The sequence below is a fragment of the Meriones unguiculatus genome, chromosome 3 (genome assembly GCF_030254825.1).
Source record: "Meriones unguiculatus strain TT.TT164.6M chromosome 3, Bangor_MerUng_6.1, whole genome shotgun sequence".
Classification (NCBI taxonomy): Eukaryota; Metazoa; Chordata; class Mammalia; order Rodentia; family Muridae; genus Meriones; species Meriones unguiculatus.
The window spans coordinates 3,591,287-3,616,825 of record NC_083351.1 but is presented as its reverse complement, the minus strand read 5'-3'; the positions used below and the strand labels follow the sequence as shown (position 1 = coordinate 3,616,825).

The window sequence follows — 25,539 nt, the reverse complement described above, 5'->3', positions numbered from 1 at the left end:
CCCCTGCACTCGGCAGGGCCCCATCTCACCTGTATTGCTCCAATGTTTTCCATAAGTTGCTCTGCATTGGAAGCACCCAGAAGCACAGAGCTGACACCCTCGTTCCTCAGGCACCAGGCTGTGGGGATCAAGAGCAGAGCTGAGGGCGGTGCCATCTGCAGGACCTGCCTGAAGATGCCGGGTTCAGGGACTAAAGCTGTCAGCTGGGGCATGAGGGTCCTTAGAGCGCTCAGTGGTAGGGGTGAGAAGAGGTTCTGAGGAGCTGGCCACGTGGACTCTGCTGGAGAGGTGCTCAAAGACCTCTTCTCTCCCCGTGACCCCTGGCTTGCTTGCTGAGGGTCTAGGCTGGTGGTTTAGGCTCTTAAAGAGAAACAGATTGCAGCCCTGCCCCTGACAGTTCTTACCTTGGCCATAAAGAGGAAGCTGTCCAGGGGCCCCCCATCTTTCTTCCCAGGGCCACTTTCCTCACTGTCGCTACATTTCCTCAGCCTGACTATACCACCTGGAGTCAGCTGGGGGAAGTGACAGCCCAGGCCCCCAGGGACCTCAGGAACAGGTGTCCCAGCACTGTGCCCAGAGCCGTTACCTATGGCCAGCTGGGGCAGCGTGCAGCCGAGGCGCTCGGCGATGGCCTGCAGTTCCTTCAGCTTGGCCTGCTGCCGTCGGCCCTCTTCACTCAGGATCTTGTCCTTCAGCCACTGGTAGCCCTGGGAAGGGGACAGCTCCAGGTCAGGAACAGTCCCTGGACTTCTGGGTGCAGGCAGCTCATTACTTGTGTTTTCTCTGGAGACGTTTTCCCAAACATCAGCTCTTTTGGTGGCGGGCCTCACACCCACACTGGGCCAGACTTAGATAGACCCTTTTGTACCGTGAAGAGGAAGGTTTGTGGTGCAGCGACCTGACCCTGGGCCACAGGCACAGACTATCCATCCACCTTTGGCCCTGAGAGCCTCCTAGGGCTCAGGCTAGGGAGAGAGTAAGACCCAGGGTTGGGGTTCGGGGCTCTTGTCCCAAATAGGAACATTCTCATGCTTCTTGAGTGTTCAGTGAGGGAATGGGATTGGACCAACTCTTAAGCCTTGTCGGGGTCTCTGTGACTGTAGTGTGGGGAGCCGTGGGGGAGGGATTGTACTGTTCCGCAGTAAGTGGGCCAGCCCGGACCATGAATGCTGAGCCACGGGAGGGGCTGAGATGGTGGCGGTGTTTAGGGGTCTGCTTCTCTGGGGCGGCCTCACGGGTGGGAGAAAGGCCCGTGTCCACGTTCTTACCCCTCCCCCCAGCAGCCGTGCTCACCTTCAGGGAGGCTCTGGAGTAGGGCGGGATGCCGCTGTCGTACTTTCCTGAGACAATGCCGCAGGCCAGGGGCGACCAGGTCATGGCACCTACTCCTGAGAATGAATGTGCGAGAGGTGAGGTTAAGCTGGGGGCTGAGGGTGGTGAGAAGGGCACACGGCAGGGTGGGACGGACCCACCTATCTTGTGGAACAGCTCTGGAAGCTGGACCTCCACCTTCTCTCTCTGGAACATGTGGTACTCGGCTTGCTCACAAATGGGCGGGATCAGGTTGAACTGCCGGGCCACCGAGTAGGCCTCCTGTGTAGGACAGAATGGTCAGCAGGCCTGGGCTGCAGGGAGCACACAGAGGCACCCCAGGCCGGGCTGCTCCCCCGCCCCTGCCGGCTTTCCTGAGAGTGCTAGGCGGCTCCCTCCCCGTGAGCCAGGCAAACAGGGTGGGCTTTGGAATCCTGAGACATAATGGTCCTTCAGGAATCACAATGTAGTAAGGCCTGGGACTAGGACAAATGAGATCACTGGTACCTCAGTTTCCCCATTTGTCATAAGGTTACAATGGGCCAAGGGTGTTTGTAACCCTTCCAGTAGTGCCCAGCTTATGACTGACACTCAAGAGTTTGCCAGTTGGGCAGCATTGCTATTGCCTAGGGCCCTGGACCTACGATGAAGATGGCGGCGGCAAATGCCTTCTGGAGGCATCAGCTGCACCCACTAACCCTGGAATCAGGAGCTTGGGGCCTTGTCTTGAAGGTGCTGCCTCAGCTCCCATGAATAGGGTGAGCTCAGGCTGTTGCCTACAGACAGTTCTATGGTGGACACACACCTGTCAGGCCCTGTCCCACTTTGGTCTGAGACTCAGTTTCTCCATCTATAAAGTGGGGTAATGACACTGATATTTTTCTGAGTCCTGTGCTGGCTGTGGGTAGTCAGCAAGATGTCTGACACAGGCTTGCAAATGCATTTGAAAGCTGAGTTATGCCAGGGTCTTCTCAAGTCTCCCAAGGATTTGAAACAAAAGCCCCACTGCACTTCCTGTATGAAGCCACAGCAGTGCTGCCTGCCCGGAATGCTGGAACACGGGGTGTGCAAAGGGGTAAGGCTGGTGAGGCAGCCTCTCCACCTGGCCACTTCCGTCAGTGTCTCTGAGGACAGGGACATCCTGAAGACTCTTCCTGAGAACCCCAGAAATACCTCAGGACACAGGCTTCTCTAGCCTCTGATGGCTCCCATAGAAGCTTATAACAATTATTGGGGTGCTTTCCTGAAAACGTGGATGAATGGGAAACAGCATGGACTAACAGAACTCCGGGTCCGAGCAGATGGGCCCTGACCAGCACTGACTGGTCACCAGTCTTGAAGCAGGCAGCACGACCTTCAGCATGGGACTTAACTCCTCTGTCCGTGACTTCGCCATTTGAGACACAGGGCAGCATCAGCTTTAAAACCCTCTGTGTGGTACCACATTAACCTCCTGTCGAGGTTAAATCTTAAATCTAACAGAACGTCCTAGGGACACAGATCAAATGGCAGGTAGCACAGGTACCAAGGGCTTGCTTAGGGTCTAGGACCACGCTTAAAGCTTTCTCAAGAAGTCTCCAAACAGGCCATGAGGCTGTGCCACGCCAGCAGGCTTGTTCTACAGTTCTGGAGCCTCAGGAGGCAAGCTTTCCATCCAGGCCCATGTGTGGCTGGGAGTCAAGTGAGACCCGTGCCCGGACCACCACCCCGCTGTGCCGGCCCTCCTCCTAGCACCGGTGCCTGCGTCCCGGAATCCCCCCACGCCTGTGGACACGTGGCTGTCCCCTACCATGATCTCCATGGAGCTCCAGCGCGACGTGCCCCAGTACATGGCCATGCCCTGGTTGATGACGTGGGTCATGGCCCGCACGGTCTCTGTGAGAGAGAAGGGATAGCGTGGCTGCAGCAGCTGGGCCCAGCCTGGGGGCAGTCTGCAGGTGCAGGTGGGGTGCCAGGAGGAGGGAGCAGGCTGCAAAGGCATCTTGCAAGCAGTGTACTTCCTGGCTCCCGGAGTCATGTGTGGGTGTCGGGGAGGGGAGATTCCAGGAGGAGAGAAAACGAAATTGAAATCCTGAAGACAAATTCTCAGATGAGTTAAGGCCTGTTGGGATCCTTGGAAAAAGCCACCATGGCTGGCTATGGGAATGAGGGAAGGTGAACCCCAACACTGGGTCTTACACTCTAGAATGAGGAAATAGGAGCCCTGGTCACTTAGGGGGACCAGCTGGATGAGGGCTACAATCAGACTGGCCAAGGCAGTGATGTTAGCAAAGCTTGCAGACACAGCTCTGCAGGTCACGGGAGGCCATTCTCACTGGAGTCCTGAGGACTTGAGCGGAGCCAGTAGGGACAAAGGGAGGCCCTTGAGGCTAGGTCAGTGGTTTCTTGTTTCTGTGTCTGGGCAGCCAGAAGCAGAAGTTGAAAGGTTTGGGCAGACCACGCCAAGTCTCCCTCAACACAGGCTATTCTCAGGACAATGGGGGTGGGGTGGGTGGTATCTAATTGTCCCTTCTGGGAGGGAACAAATAGCTGTAAGGTTCCACAAAGGCTGACGGTTACAACATACCACGGAGTAAATGGCTGGGACACCCGCCCCATCTTGTAGGGCAAGAGTGGGAGTCTTCCCACAGCAAAAACACAGTCATCCTTATATTCAAGAGTTTTGGGGGCATAAAAATCTGCCAGTTGAAACTATAAAGGGGACTGGATGGGAAGAAGAAAAGGACCATCAGGTTGGGAGGAGACAAGAGGTGATGGGGGTGAATGTGATAGAAATACATTATAGACATGTAGGAAAATGTAACAAAACCCATTATGTATGGGTAATGAGCTATTTAAAAACCCTGCCACTTGGAGGTCTCCTCTCTTGGCTGTTTCACCTCTTGGGAATGCCTTAGATTTTTAAAACAGAAAGTGGCCTTGGTGGTGGTGGTGGTGGGTGATGGCTCCATAGACTTCTCACAGGTCTGATACAGTGCTTGCAAGGTCAACAGCCGAAGGCAGGGTAGGGACGTGGAGGAGCAAGTGTTTCTAAAAACATAGTGGCATCTGCCTCACTGCCGAATGCCTGACCCATCCGGCAGCCAGGGACCGTGAGGGAAGGGAAGGAAGAAGAGACTGCCAGAGCTGTTCTGGTCGCCATGAAATGCCGCTGGATCCCAGTACCTCCTTGCATGGGGTACCGTGCTGGCTCCTGCCGCCCTGTTTCCGGGGTCTTTCTTCTTACTCATTTTGGGTCCCTAAGGATGTCTGTGGTTAAAGACCATTTATGGTGGAATCCAGGGCATCCTCATGTCTGGAGCTAAGGCCACTGGATTCTGGTATGGTGGTCCCGGTAGGCTCACCCAGAGTGCCAGGGAAGTCACACCTTACTTCTGCCCCTGCAGGGTAACTCTCCCTCCTGTGGCTGTCTGGAGTCTTCTTTGACCTGCCTAGGTGAGGGACATATGAGAAGAGAGTTTGGGCCTTCTGGGACCTTCCCTGAGTCACTGGCTTTAACTGACAACACGTTTTACATTGGGAAGAAGTTAGTCACCTGACTGGAATGGTCTCAGGTGAGGTGGAGAGTCCTGGGGCATGCTCAGTGGAGCCCAGGCTCCTGCACTTGGCCTTGTTGAAATTTTTAGAAACACTCTTGGGGGCACCCGGGACCATGCAGCATGGGTCGCCTACTCTCTTCAGCCAAGGCTTAGGTCCACATGCCAGGGGCAGGGAAGCCGAGGGGACAGCCCACTTCAGTCCCTCTCCCCAGCCTCCCACAGAACGCTGTCTGGTCATGAGATCACAGCCAGGGAAACTGCACAATGACTCTCCCTCGAGGTGAGAGAGACGGAGACAGTCTAGCACCTGGGAATAAGGCCAACAGGACAGGAGCCTGGTGTGACTGGCTGTTCTGAGGGGCGGGGGAACCTAGGTACCCTGGGATCTGGGCAGACGCAGGCTAAGTGTGGGGCACACGCTCAGGAGAACTTTACCCACACCAACACGTCTGGATCCTGAGAGAGAGGTGCTTAGGGACGCTTGTCCCTCACCTCAATAATTAATACTGCTGGGCAGAAGCAAGGATGCCAAATCCTTCCTGAGGCAGCCAAGACCAGGGCATCTCTGCGGCATCACAAATAATACATGGGAGGCGTCAGGTGGCAGCACCAGGTGGCAGGCGGGTGCCCTTCCAGTGTGGAACGCTGCCCAGCTTCCAGGGAGACCACGGTTTATCCCTGAGGTGGGGTTCTAGGGTGTTTTGCTCATTGTGTGCAGTGTGTGTGTGTGTGGGGGGGGTCAGATACCAAGCATGGCATGAGGACGCCCTGGGCCTTAGCATCAAGCTAGCTCATGCACATGTTCTTCAAGGAAGAGAATCACTCATTTTGATGGGGTGTCCTGGTTGCTAAGTGAGCAGACATAGGTGTTCACAGAGCCAGAGAGCTTAGAAGAAACCAGTGTGACAGATGGGTGGCTTGTTGGCCGGTGTTCGCTGCCTCTGTCAGAGGCCAGGGCTTAAACAAGCGTGAGCTATGAAACAGGTAAGTCTCCTTAGAGGCTGCACAATCTGGGGTCCCAGGACCCTTCTGGAAGCCTAGTCTTTCCCAACCCTTCCCATCCCATCATCCAAGGTCAAGTTCCCAGGCAGGTACTGGAGCATCCTCAGATCAAGAGGAGACCCCGGCACAAAGCCAGCGGCCATTGCAGATCACGGCATCACAAGCGTGGCGCGGGGGACATGCACGCTGGGAAGGGGTGGAATGAGAGCGCGATGGGCAGCGAGGGCTCCAGCACCACTTCGATTTCTCCTCACTTGCAAGATGTCCTCACGGGGCACGTCCCCACCCCTTATGCATTTTATGGAGAAGTTTGTCATGGGGGACAGAGTCGTGTAAATAAAAATACTGTCTCATAAAATGCAGCTCGGACACAGAGTCAGTAGTCGGCTGAGGGTACTGTGTACCTTCAATGATGAATGTCCTTGGCTTGAAGGAACTAAATGGGTCCCCTGGTGATGAAAGAAAGATTTAGAGAGACCAGAGTTTATCGCTGTGGGAACACGGAGGCGTGCTATGATAAAGGGCAGGACAGAAGAGCACAAATCATCGCACAGAACAGAGTTCTGCTAAAAAGAAAGAATATATATACATGCACACACGAGTGTGCTATATATATATATAAAAGCAAATGGAGACAAAATAACCAATTCTACTTAACCTCCCAAGTCCCTGAAGCAGCAAAGCATAAATGAGAAGATGCTGAGGCAGGAAGTGGGAGAGATGGAGGGACCGGGAGTCAAGGGGATAAATAAATGCTAAAGAAACCCAAACAGCTCTCCAAAGCACTGAATGCTTCCTCTCCTTCAGATAATAACCTGCCCCCCACACCCAGAGCAAAAGACCTCTGAGCCCTCCCAGGGGAACCAGAATGAAAAGAGTGTAACAGCCCCGATGGGCACCACTGCTCAAAGTACCAACTGCTGAGAAAAGCGAATGCTGCCATGTCTTCAATGCAGCCGGGTAACGGGACGAGACCAGGGCGTAGGCTCAGCCTGGCAGGGCCAGGGCCCATCCCTCCCCCACCCAGAGGCCTGGCCACCTCTGCCCTGAGCGCCCAGTGTGGGTGGGCTCGACAGTCACCAGGACTTCAGAGCAGACCACTGTTCATCTGGCTCTGTCCCACATGGACTGCCTAGCGGGCGCCTGGTCGACCTACCTTCCATGGGTGTGTTAGGGTCTGGGCGGTTGGCAAAAACCACATCCACGTACTCCAGCTGCAGCCGCTCGAGGGAGGCCTTCAGTCCTGGGAGAAGAACAGGAGGGCTCAGCTGCCTGTGCTTCCAGACCCTCCCTGTGCCCGGCTCAGGGGGCAAGAGGAGGACAGGGCTGGGTCCTGTCACATGGAGCTTTAAGGCAGGTGAGGGTCTCAAGGGGATGCCAAGACATGAGACACATCCTAAAGGGAGTGGCCGCCCTGGCCATTTCAGATGTCAGGAGAACCACAGGCCAACCAGCCTGAGACCAAATGGATACATGGCCCTTGGGCCACTCTCAGGACCTGGTGGTCGGTACTGTGACAAGCAGAGATAGCCCTGGCAACACACAACGAGGGACTGTACAAATGGCTGCTTGTGTCAGACACACACAAGACACCAACCTCCCAACAGCCCAGAGCCAACAACTGGGGTGAACTGGGTCTGAGGTAGGCCAGGTACCAAGGCCCCCGCCCTACCTCAGTTCTGATGTTTATTAGGAAGACTATTACTTAGAATAAATGTGACTCAGAGAGGCAGAGCCCACACCCGGCACCCCCACTCGGGGCTGCATGTCCACTGTTCCCAATAGTCCTGAGTGGGGGTTGTGCTCCCTCAGCCCCACTTCCTAGACCCTTTGACACAAGCTCAGGGAGGTGATGGCTCTCCCCCAAGGCCATTCAGACAGCACTCGCTCAGCCTGGACCAAAGTCTGGTTGGCTCTGTCCAGGCTCAGGGTGGCCTTTTTTGAAAGGATCCCCTGCCCCATGCCTTTTTGGAGTAGAAGGAAATGGTCAAAGAAGGGCTCCATGTGCTCTGGGGTTGAGGCCTGGGCTGACTCGCTGAAGGGAAGTGTGGGGCTGCCACGCTCCTTAGCTTTTCCTCACGTGCTGGGGACACAGCTAGAGCTTCTCCTTACCTTCAATTATGTGCTTCCGGGAAAGGCCCCTCTCTGTCTCCGCTCTGAAAAACAGGCCAACAAGGTAGGAGGTGTTGCAATTGGTTTGGGGATAATACTTATGACACAATGCTAGGAAAAAGAAGTAGGTCGGAAAATTCGACATCTGTGGGTAACGACTACAGGCTTGAGGATCCACGGCTCAGGTGGACACTGGACGCCACCCCAGGGGGGCGGAGGGAACGCTGGGGGCGCAGTGGGGTGTCAGCTGGCCACGAGGGCTCTAGATTCCAACGTCACCCTTCTGCCCATCTTGTGGCTATTTACTTATGCTTTTGAGATAGGTTCTCTACTTGGTGCTCTCTCTCTCTGGAGAGAGAGTTTCACGTACCCCAGCCTCAAATGTGTTACTTAGCCACGGATGGCCCTCACCTTCTGCTTCCTCAGTCTCTGAAGGCCTGGGATCACAGGCAGGAACACCACACTTAGCTTACTGGGCTGAGGATAATGCCAGGCCTTTCATGCATGCCTGGCAAACCCTCCTCTAACTGAGATGCCGCTTCAGCCTAGAAATCACATTTACAACCACCACAAGATGCCCTCTGCCTAGATACCCACTGAGAATATAGAGTCAGAGCCTTGGAGACAGGCAGAGTGACAGGTGGCTTTAAGATGCTTTAGACAGCTCAACATTTTCTGTTTTCTGGAATTTTTATGATGTTACCATGCAAGTAAAAATAATAAAAAGTAAAGAAGGCTTGGGTAAAAGACCAGTCCAGCCGAAGCTAAGATTGAAGCTTGGGGACACAGCAGAGATGGGTGCGAGGCCCCTAGCCTAGAATGAGTCCCTGCCTCTGCGTAGCTCTGCAGAGGCCAACGTACGCCTCCTCAAGGACCACAGTGTGACCCTTGCCCCGGATTCCCAAGCGGTGTCTCTGTAGGGATTGGGGCTGTGGTGGTCACATACCACTGGGAGCAAACTGTGGAAACTGTGGCACTTACTTTCCACCCCAGAAGATCTTGGTGGTGATGACAAGGCTGGACCGCCTGCAGAGTAGAAGAGAGGAAGGATGTTACCGGACCTGGCCGAGAGGTCGCCGTCTCCCCTGGGAGCTTGGTGTGAAACAGGTGTTTCTGAATTGTGACGTTCTTGCTGAGCTCAGGGTCTGGATCTCCCACTAACAGATGCAACCGACCCACAAGGCTGGGTGTCGGCATCTGACTGGAGACGCAGCTCGAGAGCAATGGTTTCCAGGGATCTATGACAGTGGCTTCCCTGTCTGTGTGTGCTCCTCAGCCTCACCAGGGTTCCCTGAGGTGGGAGAGCCTCCAGTTGGACTGCTCTGTTCTGCCAGCTACCAGCATTGGCATGGGCAGTGCCAGTGTATGCCAAAGGACTGAGGACGCAGCCAGAGCCTCTCCGTGCACACCGCCAGGGGCTTTACCTTGGATTACTGACCTGGAAGAACTGACTTGGCAGAGCCGAGGGGAAGCAGGCCGGCTGTGTGTGTGTGGTGTCAGGAGCCCTGCGCTATGAGACCTGGTCACTGAGATTGTAAGTGACCGACAGGAAGGTCAGGGAGGAGGGCAGGCCTAGCTTTATGTCTACTTAGCTGGGGCTTGGGCTTGGAGAGGCCCAAGGTACAGACCAGGACTCAGGGCTCAGCCTAGTTTGACAAAGGCGGGGGCCCAAGTGTGCTTTGACTTCTGTGGTGGTTTGAACAAGAATGGTCACTGTAGGCTCATACATATAGGTGCTTCGGTCCCAGTTAGCTGAACTGTTTAGGAAGGACTGGAAGGTGTGGCCTTGTTGGAGATGTATCACAGGGGTGGGCTTGGAGATTTCAAGTCTCTTTCTTTAGGCCTACTGATCAGAAACGAGCTCTCACATGCTTCTCCAGCTGTGGCTGCCTGTGTGCTGCTGTGCTCCCCACACGATGCTAACAGACTAAGCCTGTGAAACTGTGAGCACTCCTCCAATCAAGCGCTTTCTCTTAGAAGTTGTCACAGTTATGGTCTCCTGCTCATGGCAACAGAACGATGTCTAGACGGGTTCCTAGTCTGCTGTCTTTGAGCTCCATCACCGTCTCAGCACCAAGGGACCCGATGTAGCTGGGTGCTGGGCTGAAGCCTGGCCCTCCCCAGGTCTAGCCTGGTGATTTTCAGACCTAGACAGAGTGCCCTCCCCTCACACACTGGTCCCTTTACAGATGAGGACAGTGAGTGCCCGAGGGTTGGACAGAGAAGAGGGTCCAGCTGAGAGGCCAAGGCTTCCACACCTTGACCTCTGTGTAGTGCTCCTGTCATGCCCAGGCTGCCAGGAACCCCTTCCCATGAATCTGTGCGTGGAGCAGGACAAAGGTAGGTGTGTGTGTGTGTGTGTGTGCGTGAAGACTCACTCCCTCTGGAGGGTGCGAGCTACTTCTGTTCTGAGAAGTCCTCCCCTTCAGCAGGGAAATCTGGGTGACCCGAGGCTTTGGCCACACAGGGAGGCCATGGGCAGAGCTTTCTGGCAGGGTTTCGAGTGGCTGAGAATGAGCATGAATATGTGATCCTTCTGCTTCTTACTTCCTGAGTGCTGGGATTACAGGCAGGCACCACTCTGCTTTGTGTAGGCAGTGCTGGGAACTGAACCCAGAGCTGGCAGGCGCGCTACCAACCCTAGCTCTCAGCTGTACTCTTGGTACTGCCTAGCTACCTGCCCTTGCAGTATACTGAATTAATTTTTTTATTTAAAAAAAAAGAGAAAAGAAGGAAGGGGGCTGATGAGCTGGCTCAGTGAGTTAAGGTATGCGCTATGGATGCCCCGAGCTCAATGCCCTGAATTCACATGGCGGAGGGAGAGACCCAACTCCCACAGGCTGTCATTTGACCTTGGCATGTACTACGTGGCATGTAGCCACCACACGTAAAAAAATAAATGTAATGAATAAAACACACACACACACACACACACACACACACACAATTGCACAAGGGGCTGACGATCACTCCTGTGGCAGTCAGGAAAGAGCAATCCCCAGACTCTCCTGGATCCCACTGCAGGGCCATCCCAGTCCAGGCTAGTCCCAGACAGATGGCCTGCCTGCCCCAGCCAGGAACCCCAGCATGCATCTGCCTCTCCTGTGCCGCGCCCCACCCCCACCCCCAGCCTCCCGTGTGCCCTGGAGACAGACCACAGAGAACTGGATAATTACCTCCATCCCTTCTTCTTAATGATGTTTCCTAATACCACTTCAGCCCTGCAAAGCAAGAGAGAAAGACAGAGAGAGAGGGAGGGAGGGAGGGGCAGACATAGGGATTTCATCAATGCATAACGGAAAGAAAATCAAACCCAGCTCCACCGTGACAATGAGCCATCAGGTCCCCTCTGCGAAAAGGCCACTGGGGTTGGAATACCAGGCTGCCTATGCAGTGTTGGCTCAGCAGCTCATGCCCAAGACTGGTGGCAGTGGTCTGCCATTGCCCTGATGAAAAGGCCTGTGCCTCTAGGTCATGTCCTGCAGCACCTCTGCATTTGCTGGGGAAGGGAAGGTCCCCGGAACTTCACTTCCTCTGCCAGCTGCAGATACGCTGGGGGAAATGCCTGGCCATGGCACACAGGTAAAGTGCACAGGTGAATTTAAGAGGTAGGCATTCGTGTGCGCAGGCAAGGCACTGTCTGGGGCCAGACTGTTTTGTGCATGTGTGCACACACGTGTGTTTGTGCATGCGAGTGTTTGCGTGCAGCCTGTTTCTGTCTTTGAGGCAACAGAGAGCTACCCAGCCCATGGCTTGTTCTTCTTGGCATGGCTCAGGGTCCTGCTCCAAACGAGAGCCAGCCGGGGTCACAAGCTGGCGTTCCAGCCTCCCTTGGCACAGCAGTGCAGATTAACTTTTAAGAACTTTCTGCTTGTAGCAAAATGTTTCTAAGCAAAAACAACAGACGGAAAATGATCCAAACCCAGCGCTACATTCCAATTATAAAAGCGCCTGAGTCATCCACTCAGAAATAATGGGCTCTAATTTGCAAGCTGCTTAGCATATATTCTGAATGCCCCTCATTTATGGTCAGGACGCACTGAAAATTCAATCAGCTCTGGCCTCCTTTCGTTCCTTGGTCCCCCAGTTTGTCAGACAAAAGACCAGGAGAAGAGGAAGATGGACGTGAGGCTGCCTGAGCAGCTAACCCAAGCCTCCTGCTTGCAGTCCTGGCTGCAAGCGCTGACTGTGGGCACAGAAATACTGCAGGTCGCTGAGAGGTGCACAGATTACTGTCCGAGAGATATGTGGACGCTCACCCTTGGTCAGTGAGGGGCAGCCCTGGCTGACGGCTCACTGGAGCTACGTCTAGCCCCTGGTCAGAGAAGCCTGGCCTGCCCCTAAGACACAGTGCTCAGCGTGAGTCACACTGGCTGCTGGCGAGATGGCATTTCTGCGGTGTGAGCAGGCTGGCTAAGGACAGCTGGACTACAGTGGCAGGCTGAAGAGCTAAGGACAGGGGCTTCCTTAAGCAAGGCCTTCCAGAGCAGAAGGCTCCTGCCCAAGGCCTTGACTTCAAGCAAGGGGCTCCAGAAAGGCCCCAAGGATGCCCAGCATCTAGTGTGGTTGCCCTGGCATGCCAGCTTTGCACGTCCAGTCAAATAGAGTGAAGGCAATAACACAGGGGAGTTGGTGACTACACAGTGGGGGGGCCATTTGGAGACAGAGGAGGTGGCATTAATCTCTGTTTGCTCTCCTAGGCAGCAATGCCCAGGCAAAAGCTGGGCCAGGGAGGAAGCTGGGAGATGCCTTTGGGCTGGGCATCTGTAGCAGGCCCTTCAACCTCTGGGTGCTTAGCTGAGCTCATCTGTCTGTCTGGAAAGCATCTCACTTTGATTGGAAGCTGATGTCTGTTTGGAGAGGGGAGGAGACCATGGCACAAGGACAATACAAGTGTTGCTGATGGGGCTAAGGGAGATGGGGGAACAGCTGTCAGCTCCCTGAGCCCTTGGTAGGGGTTGGGCGATTGTCCAGCTGGGTTCCCTGACGCTTAGTGCTATGGGTCCCACTCCGGGCAGCAGGTAACATCCCGAGGCCCAGGAAGCAGGTGCTGGCCCCATGGCCATGACACACAGCAGTTCAGGCTGCAGCAGCCCAGCTGATGGGAACTTGGCTGACTCCCAGCAGAAATGGGCTGAGGGGAGGACAAAAAAGGGAGCCAGCAAATGATTTCACCAACCAAAACTGACTTATGAAAAAATGTGATGCAGGAAAGTGGATGATTTGATTACAGCCCAAACTGAAGCCAACAACTGTGGCTGAAGAGCAGTGGGCCTTTGACAACTGAGTTGGAAAGTTCATTGTCACATGGAAGTGCTTTGTTCATACCGGTTTGCCAGGGCCTGCTCTCTCCAGATCAGAGAGGCTGTCTGCCCTACAGTCCCTACTTTATCATTAAGACTCAAAAATGTCAGATTCATGGGGCTGGCTGAGGCTCACTAGCATGTCACCACAGACTAGGACAACAGTAAATCTCAGCTCGAGCCCAGCACTGTGCCTTGGAAACCCTGGTGCCTGGGCACATGAGGAATTTAGGAAGCAGCCAGTGCTTGAGTGATCTCAGTCAGGCCCCATCAAAATATCTCCTGAGGTTATTTAAAGAAGACTGAGTGAGAGACGGGGGAACAGATGTGGCCCTTTGGAGGTGTTCCATGCCACCTTCTCCCGTGAGAAAGGTACATACTTGCCAGCTGCATAGACTTCTGCGGTGTCGAAGAGGTTGATGCCATTGTCATAGGCCAGGGTCATGAGGTGCTCTGCCATCTGAAATGATAGAACCAGCACTGTCTTGCCAGCTGCAGACAGGCTCCACAGCCTAGTCTCTTCTCCTGGCCCCTCTCTCCTCCCTGCCATAGTGCAGGGAAGTGACAAACCCTTCAGAAAAACAAAGGTGGCAAGGTGGATGAGGGAGACAGCCTGCTTGCTGCTGGCTGTGAATTTTTTGGGGTCAACGTGGAACATGGCCACTGTACTGAGCTAAACAGTTGTCCCTGTGTCACTCACGGGGCCCAGCAGCCGGTCTTAGCAGGCCAGTCACTTGTCTTTTAAAAGATTTATCTGCGTGTTTATCTGCACCTTGCTGAGCCTCCCCAAGCTACTGCAGGAGGGCTGCTACTGACTTCAGATGGCCCACAGGCCTCCACAGTGCGGCTGAGTCACTGGCCTTGAGTGAGGCTGGGAGAGCATCCGGGCCATCCAAGCAACCTCGCTGCTGACCAGACCTTCCTCCCAGGGCTTCCAGAAGAGGGTGAGCTTTTTCCCTCAGCAAACAGCAACAGGTGGTGGGGTTGGCAATCAAGGCAGCCGGGAGCATGCCTGCCTTCGATGGACCCCGCTAAAATATGGCAGAGACGTGCCCAGAGCACTGCAGTCTGAGGGCCAAACCTGATCAGCATAGCTCGGGTACCAGAACTCCCTCTGCAGTCAGCCTGCAGCGGCTGGATGATGCCAGCCCCCATCGCTCCTGGTTCTCTGGTATTGAGTGGCTTCAAGAATCATCCAAGTAAGGGGGGAGAAGTGTGTGTGTGTGTGTGTGTGCATGTGTGCATGCTGAGAGACTCTGGGGATGATACTGTTGGAAGAAGACTGCTAAGGACGGGATCCATGCCCAATGGTGTTCATGGGGAGGAGGACTTGGTGCTACTAGATTTGACAGGGGATCCAAGAAATCCATCCTGTGCTAAAACTTGTTTTTCAACCGCTGCAGGTAGTGCAGAGCCTGGAGCCGGGCCACAGCTGCTGGGATCTGAGAGGCGGAAGGACCAGGAGCTGCGGCCATGGGGCTCTGGAGATCCACCCACAAGGAGGTCTGCTGTCTCTTCTGCTGAGGCTCAAGTGTGAGCACGTCAAACGCATGGTTACTGTTGCTCTCTGGGGGCCTCATGCAGCAGCTGAGCCTCCTCCCCAGAGCTACCCACGGAGAAACCTCTGTGCACACCGGGCACTGCCCTGTAATGCCAAGGCATGGGCAAGTGTTGATTCTCTGTTGCCTTCACCGTGGCCTTTCCCAGATGTGTCCCACCAGCCAGCATGAGCCATGCCTGGGGTACATTGTGTGCACGGCATCCCATTGGATAGGGAGACCGTGGCCTCTGTGGAGGGCTTCTGAGGGCAGAGGGCTCATGGCTTGCACTTTATCTTCTGGGGACTTTTCGTTTTAGATAGGCACACGCTTCTGTCCTGTTCTATCTGTGGGACACAAAGGAGGCTGTAGCTGCTCTGCACACACAGTACCCCCTGGAAACCAGTTTAAGGCAGTCCATTCCTTTCTTCATATGACGCACATATTTCCTGGGGCTGGGTGTGGCTCAGTACATGAGATTGGATGGGCATTCATGAAGCCCTGGGGTCAGTTGCCAGCACCATATGGAACCAGGTGTGTAACCCAAGCATCAGGGTGTGGAGGCAGGAGGATCAATTCAAGGTCATCCTTGGCTACACAGGATGTTCAAGGACAGCTGGGAATACATGATGCTGTCTAGAAAATGGACTTACTAAAACTTGTCACACTAACTTCAAAACATTTGGAGGGGGTGGGCACTGGCTCACCGGTTAACAGCCCTTGCTGCTCTTGCAGAGAACCCAGGGTCAGTTCCCAGCACCCACTTGTTGGCTTACAAACATCTGTAACTCCAGTTCTAGGGACCCGACACAATTCTCTGGCCTCCTCAGCTACTTTAAGCACATGGCACATGCACATACACGCAGGCAGAATATTCAACACATAAATAAAATAAAAAATAAGTTTTTGAGACAGGGTCTCAACTATGCAATCCAAATGCCCTCAAACATTTCTTGCTTGAGCCTCCCTGAGTGCTAGGACAGTGGCAGTCATTGCCAATCTATTAATTATTATTATATTATTATTATTTTGAGACAGGGTTTCTCTGTGTAGCTCTGGCTGTCCTGGAAACTCATTCTGAAGACCAGACTGTCCTCAAACTCACAGAGATCCGCCTGCCTCTGCCTCCCAAGCGTTGGGACCAAAGGCGTGCACCGCAGCGCCCAGCGCTGTGGCCATCTTTAAACAGACAGTTCACCAGCATACGCCACGCACACAACTGTGCGGTTATCACCAACAACCTCCCCATAATGCTCTCCTGCTGCAGCTGCCAGACAACTCCACAGACACTGGGGGTGGCTGCTGTGCTGTCCCGCACAGGAGCCATGAACCCTTTTCCCCAATGGGACAGATATTTAATGACCCAAGCATCTTGGGTCAGATGACCTGTCAAGCACTCAGCTTTGTCTTTGCACCAGAAGTGGCCAAATCTGTGTCAACCAGTGAGTGTGGCTATGTGCTGATAAAACTCTACTCACAGAAACAGACTGAGGCCTGACAGAGATGGAAATGGATTAGAGGTTAGTATGGACTGGAGTGTTACCCCTTAAAGGTATCATGTTTCTGTCTGGAAACAGAAGCTACATTTGCATAGCAACATGAAGACACCCAATGAGCTCTACCCTTAAAATGATTAAAATGGTCATTTCATATGTGTGTGCAGGCATGCACTTACGAATGGAGTGAGAGGTCAACTTGGGTATTGCTCAACTGGCCATCTCGTCTCATTTGAACCTCTCATTTGTCCTTCAGATTCCAGTCGGCTGGCTGGCCAGTGTGCCCCAGGGATCCTCCTCGGTCTATGTCCCTAGCACTGGGAATTCAAACACATACTAGCCCCCCACTTCCCCCTATGAATTCTGGGGACTCAACTCGATGGTAAACACTCTACTGGCTGAGCAATCTTCAGCCCTAACACAGGAAATTTTATGTTTCATATATTTAAACAAAAGTCTTCCAAGTGGGGGAAAAAGCAGGCAGGGACTAGATCCTCTGCCCTCTGCACCTGATGCAGCCAGGGGTCCCTAACATTTGGCATTCTGCTTTTTAAAAATCACAAGCTGTGAAATCACAAACATTCTTGTTTCGTCACTAGGTCATCTGTGACAGCTACATGTTTCTAGAGTCTTGACTCTGTCATCTGTTATTCCTCTGCTCCTCTGGCTCCAAGTCATGAGGTATGGCCTCCAACATCTTTATCTCTGTCACCCTGCCCTGACTGAGGCATGGCATGGGGCAGGCCAGCTGGAGCTGCCATCTGAGATTCATTCGCCAACACTCTTTAGTGCCACCGATCTGCTGGTGTCAGCGACCTGCCTACAAGGATGTCACACCCTGTAGCTAACACTGAGAGAGACTCACTCCTTTACTCCCTCACAGACTTCCATCATCTGTTTGTGAGCGAGGCTGAGTCAGAAGCGACTTAGCTGAGACAAACCACACGTGTCCCACGGCTCCAATTTCTACTCTGAGCTCTGGGGACCAGAACTTCACCTTAGAAGCTCCCGACTCTGCCCGAGACAGCTCTTACCCAGCAGCCTCAGCACCCAGGACAAATGGTTCAATGACCAGCTACTGCTATAAAAATAAAACAAAACCACACACTGCGTTTAAATCACAACGGAAGCCAAGTTTTCCCTAAAAACGAGCCATCACAGCTAACAAGGTCTCAAATGGACTCACTTATTAATTTTTAAACGCAAGCGTTTCTACAGAAAGTTGGCAAACACAATGGCTGAGTGGTGCGGGCGCCCAGCGCTCCCCTTTCTACCTCTCCCGCTGCCTGGGAGTGCGCCCTTTCCTTCTGACAGGCCCTGTGACTGGCAGCACTCGGATTGCTCTTTCTTAGTGTCACCTTGTGTTCCCAAAGCAGAGAAGCCCCAGAAGGAAGCAGTCCCCAGAAGTTAGGGGAGCACACAGTGGGGACCACAGTGGGCCAATAGCCTGTGGGAGAAGCCTGAGTCCTGCAGCAGACACGTATGGACAGGTGCCTATTCATGGGCCACTCACTCGGCTTTATCATTTGGAAAACATGGGATCCTTGAATGCTCGGGGTCAGCTGCAGCTAGGTGTCATGTACAGAGGGACTTGCTGAGAACTCCTGGTTTTCAGCTAAGCTGTGCCGCCAGCTGCAGCATCTTTCTCAGCCACTACCCCTTGGCCTTTCTAGCCACAAGGGCACGATACTTCCACCGGAGAGAAAGCAACTGGCTTCACGCCACAGATGCTTCTAGGAGCATACACAGTCCCTGGTCTATGCAGGGGACTTAGCCATGTGGCCCGAGGCTGAAGGAGCTATGTCTTACCTCATCGGTGATCTGGCCCCCGAAGGTCACCCACGTTCCTGGAAGGAGACACATCGGCTCAGGTCAGATAATCTGGCAATGGACCAGAACTGTTTCGTGGGTGCTCAGACTTTGAAGTATAGGGAATAGAGTTGGGGACAGCCCCAGGCCACCCACTGCTCTGTACTGAGCATGTCCTGTGTATGGGTACTTGGTACTTGCTTGCAGCCTGTATGTAGGCCAGAGATCAGAATGAGCCTAGGAGGGTTGTGGCCTCTGAAATGCTCATCTGGAGCCCAGTGTGGAGGCCTACAGGCATAACCTAAGCACTTGGAAGGCTAAGACAGGAGGGCTGTCCTCCGCGCGAGGACAGTGCTGCTGTGGCGTCGCAGTCCGTAGCAGGAGGGTGGCTTCCTGATGGCAGGCCCTGCTGGAGAGGCCTACGCGGGTGTGAGGTAGAAGGGGTAAAAGTAGTTTACCGTGGAGGTGGAGGACAGTGGGTTCTTAGGACAGAGCTCACATCTGGAGAGAGGAACAAGGGCAAGACCGAATCGAATGGTCTTTCCTTGGGACTGTCTCTCTGAAGTCGGGTTAGAAGCCAGGAAGAAAGCTTCCTGGCCCAGTGAGGGTCAGGGGGTGCTCTGACTTCTGGGATGAGGTGAAGGGCTGTGTGCATAGTACTCCTAGGGTTCTCCTGCCCTCTGCAGCCTCCCATGCTAAGGCTGTAGCTCTGTCCTTTCCTTCTTCCTGTCTGCTGGTTGCCATGACAACCTAATCTCCCAGAATGGTAGGCTCAGTGTAGCTCTTCTTAAGGGTGGGGCTGGCTCTCCTGAAGCCCCAGCTCCTTGTTCATGAGGGGCTCCCATACTTACCAAGCCCCAGGCAGGACACCCGGAGGCCGGATTTGCCTAGGTTCCTGAAAAAGAAAGACGGAGTCAGCCTTGGCTGCCAGCCAGGCTGGATCACCGGGGTCAGGACGTTGCTTGCTTTCCCCTAGTCAAAATATCTTCTGAAAGGCACAGAGACCCATATGAGGGAGACCCCTGCTAGCCTGCTGTGGGATGACAGGCTGCTTGTTCCCCAGGCCCACCCTGGGTGCACACAGGCAGGCAGAGGGTTGCAGGGTTGGCTCAAGGGCAGATGATGGCAGCAACAAGGGCTGTGAGGTGAGTTCTCTCCAGAGGCCACATTTGTGATCTCTATTACAGGCTGTTTGTCCCTCTTTCTCAGAACATGAGGTTAGCCCCGCTTCATTTGGGCCACAAGGCCGCCTTTGCCCTTCATGTCTCAAAGGCTGGTGGTTTGGGCAGCACTGCAGTTCCCCAGCAGGGTGGCGCCTGGTAGGACACAGCTTAGCACACAGGCTTCTGGGTCGTTAATGTCCTCAGGAGGCCGTAGAGGACAACAGACTTCTGTCGGAGTCTGGTCCTCCTGTGTGTCCCTGTACAGGCCAGCCTGGCTCCCCCACCCTAGGAGCAACAGCGGAGCAGGGGCTCTGAAGCATCTCCTCAGCTGTGTGGCAGCTCTTATGCTCACAGAGGGCACACTGAGATACCCTAGGATGTGGGAATGGGGCTCCCTTTGGTAGTCAGCTCAAGCTTCCCACTACGGTGCTCCAGGATGGTGCTCCCTCCTGCCTGTGTGTGGGAAGAGACACGACCTGCCCAGATGGTGAAGCTGAAAAGTGTCACAGCTCTCCCTGGGCCCTTACTCCTCCGAGGCTGGACTCTACCTCCCCATGGCTCCTGCCACTCCATGTCCCACCATGCTCCCCCAGGGCAGCTGCTCCCAGGACCAGCTGGGTACTTCCAGCAAGGATGCTGGCTGTGAGAACGGGTGACACAGTTCACAGGCCTGGTGCCTAGGACAGGACATCGACTCGTACGCATTTCCTTTCCCCAAGACAGAGTATACGTCATGCAAGGCCTTGTCTTTGTACAAAACCAACAGTGGACACATCAAACAGGCCTTGATAAACTAGGCATGGTGGCACATACATGGGGTTCTAGCACTTTTTTTTTTTTTTGAGACAAAATCTCTCTATTATGTAGCTCTGGCTGTTCTGGAACTCACTGTGTAGACCAAGCTGGCCTCTAACTCACAGAGATCTGCCGCCTCTGACTCTCAAGTGCTAGGATCAAGGGTATGCACCACCATGCCCGTCCTGGTCTCAGTATTTGGAAGTCGAAAGCAGGAGGGTTGCTGAGTGTTTGAGACCGTCCTGGGCTGCATAGCAAGACTCTTTCAAAAACCCCAAATAGCAAACAAAGAAAGAAACCCACAAACTGGATAAGCATTAACATGTCTTCATTAAAGGAGAAACAGTGTTTCTGGGCTTCCTCTAATAATCAGTGAATTCAATTCACCCAACAGTGCCCTCAGCACTGGAAGCATCAGCCAACTCAGATGTCTGGAGCTAGCCTGAAAGGCGGGGTTACGTCACGTTTAGATTCTGTGGGGGCCAGATCTGGAGCAATTCAGTAAGCTTCCCTCATGCTGGACAGAAAAGTAACTGTACTGGGATGTGAGCAAAGCGCTCAGAGGGGCACAATGATCACGGAGACTGAAGATCTGACGGCTGTCTCAGTTAGGTTCCATTGCTCCGAGGAGGGGCTTATTTGGTTCACTCATCCCTGGTCACAGTGCATTGAGAGAAGCCAAGGCAGGAACCTGGAGGTGTGGACTGAAGCAGAGCCATGGGGGGCTGCTTAAGAGCTCGCTCAGTCTGCTTTCTTATGCAACCCAGGACCACCTGCCCAGGATGGCACTGCCCACAGTGGGCTGGGCCCTCCCATATGAGTCATGAATCAAGAAAACGCGCCACAAAATGCCCACAGGCCAAACTGGGGGAACATTTTCTCCCCTGAGGCTTCTTCCCAGTTGACCTATCTTGTGTCACATTGAAAAAGACAAAACCCACAAAACAAAACCCAGCAGCTGTTGGGTCACAGGAAACTCTGGGAAGCAGATAAAGACTTTCAGTTCCTTCCCTGGGAATAGTCACAAACACCCTTAGGGTCTTGTTTGTAACATTTGGGGGTTTGCAGAACCCTGGACCTTGGCCCCCTGGGTACCTGGTTTGGATAAACCCAGGCATTCAGGAGGTTTTCTGGATCCCCATTCTGTAAAACATTTTCACATGTGACTACAGGCAGCAATTTTCTGACTGGTCTAGGTCAAGAGGCACGTTTCTGCCTGTCACCTCCTGAAAAAAAAACCTTTAGCAGCATAGTGCTGGAGCTGGGATTCGGACCTAGGTCCTTACACGCTGGAACACACTGCCTGTTCTGGGAGGAAGAGCAGCTTCAGAAGCAGGCAGCTGAGACTTGAAACAAGAGGCTGAGCCCACATGTGCCTGTGGCTGAAGAGCAGGCACCCGCTGCCTGCCAGTTACGGGCAGTGCATTGAGAAGCCATTTGCCCTCTTAAGTCGCATCCGGAGACGGATCAACTTCCCACAAAGGCTCTTCTCTTGGGCCGGGGTGGGGACCAGGCAGCAGGGCTCTGGGTGGTGTCCTCATCTGCTGCCCTTGGGGAGGCTGTAACAAAACTGGGGCGCTGCTCCATGCTGTCATTACCATGCTCAACTTGTTTCTCGTTAAATGATGGTATTGGTTCTGCCATCTGCTGCCAGGCCTCCGGAGAAGGGATAAGAGGGGACAGTTCACCTCGAGGCTGGACGCGGTTACACGTGAGGCTGCCAAGCAAGGGCAGGGACGTCACAGACGCAATAGCCTGCCTGGTGGCTCTTACCACGCTGTCGCCCCACACTTCAGAGCACAGAAATAAGCTACACATTTCTTTTCTTTAATTAAAACCTGATGTGGTTATAAAATAACGGTTCTAAGTCCCTAAGCCTTTCTCAGTAGCTTTATGTCCCTCTCCTGAGGTCTGGGCTAATGAGGCCTCTCAGACATCGCCTTGGTCAGGTAAGTACAGATGCCTGGCCAGGGGATTCTTGCCCTGATGGCTGTACCTCAGGCTTCAGGAAGGGTCGCAGCTGCAGAAGCCCAGACAACAGATTCTTTAGAAAGAGTTCTGGGCCTTTCATTTTCGCCACCTGAGAAGAGGACAAAGGCTAGCCCAGGAAAAGGCAAGGCCACTCCGCCTTCACTGTGGCCAGAGAGGAGAGGGTGGGTGCTCTGGAAGCCCCTTGCTCCCAAAAGCCAGACCCTCTGTGATAAGTGTAGGGTCTAGGTATTCTTAGGTATTATTCTCTGCTCCCAGACTCTGACTCCCCAGGACAGGCCTGGGCCTCTTGTCTTCATCTTCTGATAGAATAGGGTCCCGTGGTGTAGGAGTCCTGAGGGATGATGATGCCGGATGTGAACACAGGTCCTAGATCAGACCGTCAGGATGGAATGTTCGTCTCCCTCCCCCATGCAAGGCAAGAGCTTGTCCCTGTTCTGAGCACCTGTCTCCCTTCACCCCTGCAGGCTGTGAAGCGTCAAAGGACAAATAAACCCAGAGCATCTGTGGGGAAGGAAAGCATCCGAGGGAGGAGGCAGCCCCGGAATCAGGCCCGCCTTCAGTCCCTATCACCAACCCCCGGAATCAGGCCTGCCTTCGGTCCTATGGTCTTCACCAACATGTTGGATGTGGCCCCAAGGCAGTCACTGTGTGGCCCCCGGCTGAGTACTTGCTTTTTCAGCCCCCAGGAAACTGCATATCATTTATAGGGGTATGGGCCCCCCTCCCTCCAGATGACACCAGAACAAACAAGTCCAGCTGTGGGGAAGCTCTGCTCTGCCATCAGATGGAGAAGAGCTGAGACTGGAATTTGAACCCAGACCCCAGATGAAAAGTCTTTCACTGCTAGGTCTTTAGTGTAAAGACCCTCCCCGTCTTTATGCATACAGAGACACACACAAGGACACACATGGACACACGCACAAATATAGGCATATATGAGCATAGATACACACAGACACTCATGGGTATATGCATACAGATACATAAACATAAACATACAGACACAATTACACACACACACATGCATGATTGTTGGGAGCACTTGGGCTATTCAAGGTCCACTTTTCCCTTCACTTAGTACTCTACATGTAGAGATACATGTAGAAACATATAGAAATAGACACTATGGTTAAGTTCTCTGTCAAATCTCAGGCTGAGTTCAAAGTCAAAGCAAATAACAAGAATCCAATCTAATATGCATACATACATACATATGTATGCATACATATGTAATAATGCATACATACATGAAACTTCTGTACACACATACATGCATATGTATATGTTTCTATATAGTCTCAGCTTTTAGTGGTCACTGAAACAAAGATATAAACCAGAGAGATTCTAGAACAGAGAATTCCCTTCTGATTGTCCCCAACAAGCTTAGAGGAAGGAAGAAGAGCTCTTTACCCGAGAGGCTTGCTGAAGACCATCAGACATCCCTAGGACCTGGGGAGGCCAGAGTATGAGCAGACCCTGCACCCCAGCCTCATGCCAGCATTTACCATGACGGGGCCTCTGGGCTATGGCTGCTTTACACCCGGTCTGCCTTTTGAGTGCTGGTCCTGGGAGCCTGAAGCTGCCCGTTGTAACACCAGCCATAAACACAGATGACTCTCCGAGCCCAGGGCGACTGATCCCTTTCTCTGGAGACCCCACCCCCTTTCCTCAGAGCACATTCTTCAGGTGTCAGTTGCTCAGGCCCTTGGGCTCCGAGTCTTACATGGGAGCAAGAAGAACCAGCTCAAAATTTTTCCTATAAAGCTGGGGCCTCCCTTTCCAGTGTAGGAGCTCCGGAGCAGCTCCACGTGGACAGCAGAGGCGAGAAAGAGAAAAAGGCTTTGCCCTGGACACTTGGACCCTCTCCACATCCAACGGATAGAACACAGAATGGTGGGGGGCAGAGGTGGCCCCCAAACCAGGAAGAGAAATAAGACAGCATGGACTGCCCAGAGCAGAGAGACTCTGAATCTGCCTGACTGCTGTGTCCACTGAGGCCAGAAGCCCTGATGGAGGAGGCCTGGTTTGGCCCTGGAAAGGGTTGTTCCATTGTCATTTCCCTGGTGGCGTTCACCGTCAGACTAACACTGGTGACGGCAGTCCCCTCTAAAAAGCTCCATTCCCCACCCCTTTCAGGGCATTTTCTGGGGCCTGTGACCTCAGGGGACGACAGGAGGTGGCAGGGGCCCGTAGCTTGATGCCCTTAGGTCTCTAGGAAGAGCAAGCACAGAAGTTTGATGAGGTGATTTACTACTGGAGCTGAGCCCCAGAAAGATAACGAGAACAGGGAGGAAGAGGGTGACGATCTCTCTGTGGCCAAGAACAAGAGACTCGGGGCTGACCAAATCTCAACTTTCTTTTTAGCAGGTGCCAACAAGGTACCCCAGCTGCCAGGGAGAGAGTTGCCAGGTGGGAAGGACCGTCCCCGACCCACAGGACCGACTGCTCTGCCTACCTATGTCTCATCCCTGGCTGCTTCACGCTGGTGTCGCTGCTGCTTGGAGCACTCTGCACGGACAGCTGCCCCAGGCTCCGCGCTACCATGGCCACGGCCCGGAAGCGTCCCCGGGTGCCTGGGCTGGGGCTGCCGGCAGCCGAGCGGCCCAGACGATCCTCAGGGCCCCGGGTCTTGAGGCTGTGCTCCGAGCACACGAAGGACACCTGCATGCTGTGGCTGGGCTCAGCTCCGGCTAGGGTCTGAAGTCGGCCGGCCCTCAGAAGCCCCTCTCTGTCTCCGACGAGACTTTATCCCAGGAGCAGAAGTGGCGGTGTGTTCTCTCAGAGCAAGGATTTCTGAGGGCAACAGAGGACCTGCCTGTGCAGCCGAGCGGAGGGCATCAGATTTCCAAATGGTGCTAGACAAGACCTTATCTGAGAGGAGTCGAAGACCGAGGGGGGAGTTGGAGGTCCAGCAGGGAGGAGCCATGTCCATTCTCTTCTCACATCTCCCCCGTCCCCACTTGGCTTTCCCTGCACGCCACCCTGCTCTGGCACTGGCTGTTCCACGTCCAGGCAGTCTCCAAGAGTGCTCTGCTGGGCTGGGCACGGTCGCCTTCCTCTAAGAGCGGAGGAGTCGCTTCTTCATGACCTCGCGGCTGAGTGCACTATTCCTTGGTGGTAGCCTCGGCTTAAGCAGGGCTGCTGTGACTTCGGTCTCCTGGGGTGGCAGCTCAAGTAAGGGGGCTCTCAGGCAGCAGCTGCTTCTCCTGGTGCCTCCTGCGTGGCTCCTGGCTGTGCACATGGGGTGTGAGAGGCTCCTGCCGAGCCCGTGAGTGGCCAGTGAGAGGCGCAGGCGGTGCTGGAGAGTCATTTATTCATGACGCAGGATGCCGAGCTGAGCTGCCTGCCCCGCTGGTCCCTGGGGGCTGGCGCTGGCTGTTCCAGGCTGACCTGCAGCCCCATGCCTGGGCAGGCCTGTACACTCGGCTGTGGGGGGGGGCACCCTGGAGCTTGTGTCCATCTCCATCTGTTCAGGACCA

At 54.1% G+C, this 25,539-nt stretch overlaps 1 protein-coding gene across 7 annotated transcripts in view; it reads right to left on the bottom strand.

The window, feature by feature from the left end:
• Kcnab2 (potassium voltage-gated channel subfamily A regulatory beta subunit 2) overlaps nucleotides 1-25,539 on the bottom strand; it is an 81,325-nt gene that overhangs the window by 2,769 nt on the left and 53,017 nt on the right. For 3 of the 7 annotated variants that reach the window (XM_060378967.1, XM_060378969.1, XM_060378968.1), the window contains 13 exons: nucleotides 18,962-19,005; nucleotides 18,111-18,148; nucleotides 13,648-13,727; nucleotides 11,141-11,185; nucleotides 8,946-8,990; nucleotides 7,965-8,008; nucleotides 7,009-7,095; nucleotides 6,257-6,301; nucleotides 3,101-3,186; nucleotides 1,473-1,593; nucleotides 1,294-1,388; nucleotides 587-707; nucleotides 30-118 (listed from right to left, as the gene is read on the bottom strand). In XM_060378967.1, coding sequence (XP_060234950.1) covers nucleotides 30-118; nucleotides 587-707; nucleotides 1,294-1,388; nucleotides 1,473-1,593; nucleotides 3,101-3,186; nucleotides 6,257-6,301; nucleotides 7,009-7,095; nucleotides 7,965-8,008; nucleotides 8,946-8,990; nucleotides 11,141-11,185; nucleotides 13,648-13,727; nucleotides 18,111-18,148; nucleotides 18,962-19,005 — 940 coding nt within the window. Of the gene's footprint in view, nucleotides 1-29; nucleotides 119-586; nucleotides 708-1,293; nucleotides 1,389-1,472; nucleotides 1,594-3,100; nucleotides 3,187-6,256; nucleotides 6,302-7,008; nucleotides 7,096-7,964; nucleotides 8,009-8,945; nucleotides 8,991-11,140; nucleotides 11,186-13,647; nucleotides 13,728-18,110; nucleotides 18,149-18,961; nucleotides 19,006-24,515; nucleotides 25,269-25,539 lie in introns of those variants that run through there. The other 4 variants (XM_021644242.2, XM_021644244.2, XM_060378966.1 and 1 more) reach the window with 3 other exon arrangements.